Source organism: Saccostrea echinata, unplaced genomic scaffold (assembly GCF_033153115.1).
Source record: "Saccostrea echinata isolate AGI-Se365-2 ecotype Australia unplaced genomic scaffold, CSIRO_AGI_Sech_v1 ptg000064l, whole genome shotgun sequence".
In the NCBI taxonomy this organism is placed as follows: Eukaryota; Metazoa; Mollusca; class Bivalvia; order Ostreida; family Ostreidae; genus Saccostrea; species Saccostrea echinata.
Window position 1 is genome coordinate 7,546,146 of NW_026889813.1, and position 3,291 is coordinate 7,549,436.

The 3,291-nt window shown below is 34.2% G+C and overlaps 1 protein-coding gene across 1 annotated transcript; it reads left to right on the forward strand.

Annotated features, from left to right (window-relative positions):
• On the forward strand, positions 1 to 2,198 carry LOC133175829 (schlafen-like protein 1). The gene is made up of 4 exons (XM_061310958.1): positions 1 to 718; positions 947 to 1,099; positions 1,396 to 1,538; positions 1,906 to 2,198. The coding sequence occupies exons 1-4, from the start codon at positions 25 to 27 to the stop codon at positions 2,020 to 2,022; spliced, it is 1,107 nt and encodes a 368-aa protein (XP_061166942.1). The 5' UTR covers positions 1 to 24; the 3' UTR covers positions 2,023 to 2,198.
• The last annotated feature ends 1,093 nt before the right edge of the window (positions 2,199 to 3,291 follow it).

Below are 3,291 nucleotides of genomic sequence, written 5' to 3' on the forward strand. Positions count from 1 at the left end.
TAGTGAAATCATCTGTCATTTACCATGGCATTGATCAACTATAGAGTGGTGTATCTAGGAAATCTTCGCAGTGACACAGGCCTGAAGAACCTCAAAGATAACATCCTAAATCTATTCAGACACTACTTGGGTATCGGAATTACCCTTGATGATATCTTTATACACACGAATCATGGGAAAGGTTCCTGGTATGCTTTTGTAAATTGTCACGAGGAACACCAAGCAGAATTTGTCCTTGATCAGCTGGAGACATGGGAGTCTAGGAGACACACTCGCTTTAATTTTACTTCCATTTGTGAAGGATCTCAGCCTTTGTTGATCGACTACAAACGTGAAACAAAACACAAAAACAAGAAATCAAGAAGAAAGAAGAGAAAACCAAAGGGTAATGACTCCCCTGATATTACAGAGCAATTTGATGAATATTACCCAGAGGACTTAACTCGAGAAAAGCCGCTTCAAGAGAATGATTACACTAGCCTACCCTCCTTAAAGAGTGGAAAGAACTTCTTAGGTTTAACAAAGAAAATTGACCAGCCTGCTCTTGGGATATACTTAGATGGAGAACAACTTGGAAATGAAACTAGAAATAAGGAATTCAAAAAAGGTGGAGGAGAATATGTTAAAAATGTAATGAAAAAACACGTTTCAAAGTATGTGTGTGCTTTTCTGAACAGCGGAGAGGAGGGTACTTTGTATCTAGGGGTAAATGACAATGGTAAGTATATAGATTAATTTAAAAAAAAAACTTTCAAATACACTCATTATGTAAGAGCATTTCTTGTGTAATTTAATAGAAATGCATTATGGGGTAGATATGTTTCAAATTACAGGTATAAAATTAGAGTAAAGGTTTATATATACAGTTAAGAGGGAAAAAAAATTAAGAAAGGTGACTTAATTAATGGCTCAAACTAAATTATTATCCACACATTTTCCCTTTTAGGGTGTGTTGAGGGAATCCCTTGCCAACAGGCCAGAGAGGATGGGGTAAGGTTGGACATTGATGAAGCAATAAAAACTATCATTCCTCCTGTGTTCCCAAACATCTACGAAGTCAAGTTCACACCTGTGTTCTATAAATTAGGAGTCCCCAAAGGTATGACATTACCTTTATAATAAAAGAAAAGTATTCTGTGGCTTTAATTGGTTTAGATATTAAGCCACAAATACTGTACTTTGTTTTTATTTTTTGAGAGAGAATAAAAAGAATTTTATCTTGGAAAAAATATGTTTATTATTAGTAACAAATTACATGTATGCTAACATATTACAATCCATATCTGAAAGGTTGCAATGAAAGTATAGACTTAATAAGTTGTACCAGCATTTGTTTAATCTCAAAATGTTCATATGCATGCAGAAAGTAACAGAGCTAAAATTTGACAATTACAGAGGATTATAAAGTAATAGAAATAATAGTCCATGGCACAGGGGATATAGACCGATTGTATCATTCTCCCCATGGAGTTTTCTTGAGGAGGGATGGAGGGGTGCAATCACTGACTGTCCCAGAGATTCAGGAGTGGTCAATTCAGGTAAATCCAAATACAGATACAAATAATGAGAACAGTTAATTAATCAACTGGAAACATTGTAAGCCTTTTTTCAGATAGAAATATTAAGCAGAGATGTAAACACTGTAAATATACTGTGTTTCTGACTGTCCACATCCTACTTTAATTTATTTAGAGTATCCAATAAATCTTCTGCTAAAATGTCCACATCCTATTTTAATTTCAAATGTCCTATAAATTTTCTGCTAAAATATCCATAAATTTTCTGCTTAAACGTCCACTTTTTTTCTGCTAAAAGGCATTTCAATCCACTAAAATGTCCAATGCTGGAAGTAAAAGGCATGCAATTACAATTAAAATTTGATTTCTGATTAAATTTCCTCATCAGAAACACCAGAAAGAAATAAGAAGATTGGAGGAAAGGCTCCAGAAACAGGAGGACTTATTTGAGAGGAGAACACAGGAGGAAAAGGACAAGAAATCCAGAGTCTGTGTTGTCATGTAGTTCTGTTCACCTGAGGAAAAAGATCTCTCCTAGCTCAACACACAAAAATCCAGGACACTTAATTCATTTACTTTCAATGCATTGAGCAATAGCTTTTAAGACTTCCAAGTCTTGTTGCACCTTAAGATTTTTATATTGAAGCTTTTTAATAGATACCACTGTTTAACAGTACATGTAGTTCAATTTAAATTTAAAAAGAATATATGTTTGCTGTGATTTGTTTTAATTGAAATCATTAACATTAGTATGCATAATATTTTTTTTGCTTTTACTTCTTTTGTGCAATTTGATTGTTTCTGTGTATTAGGATTTATGTTCAACTTAATCAGCAAAGTTGAGATACGACTGTCCCTTGATAGGAAATGTGTGATGCCCCTCTTTCCTAGGATAGAAAACATGTGATGCACCTCTTTTCTAAAATAGAAAATGTGATGCACCTCTTTTCCAGGATAGGATAAAAAACATGATTCAGGAAAAACGACCCTCTGCCTAGAAAGATTACACTTACATTGATAAACTGCCATGTTTCCTTTGTAAAACTTTCAATCCTTATAAAATTTTCATCTTCAATGATTTGTCTCAAAATTGGCTCTGTATATTATGCCAAATTTGCCTTAATTTTATATATATTATTATATATTATATATTTCCATTTCGATTTGTTTTCTCTGTGATAACTCTTTGAAAGTTAGGAGAGTTGATTTCTTGATCATTCCACTCGAATGCAAATTTCGCCAAGCGAAATGTCAGGAGCTAAGAAGGCCTAATATATGCATGTAATTCTCGTGCGGCTGTCTTTGTGTCTGACTCTAAGGAGGCCTAATATGCATGTAAATCTCATGCGGCTGTCTTTGTGTTTGACGTCAGTGGGCGGGGACTATTGAAATTGACATGTGAGGCCTCATGTAATTTAAATCTATTAATCTACATTTTTAAAATCTAAATTTACAATTTTATTTCACAATGAAATGGAAATATAAGGAATCACTGTCTAGTTAGTAGAGTATGCCAGGGACATCAACGATAGTTGGAAACGTGGGATAATTTATGCATAACGGGCTTGGCCCGTTATGCAAATTATCCCACGTTTCCAACTATCGTTGATGCCCTGGCATACTCTACTAACTAGACAGTGATTCCTTAAATATACATCTCCATCTTCTCGTTCTTCCGTCCGAAAATTGTCATCATAACAAAATAGTGAGCAGAAGGTCATTCTCCTTTATGGAAATACGTGTACTCTGCAGAGATAAATTAAATTCAACTTTT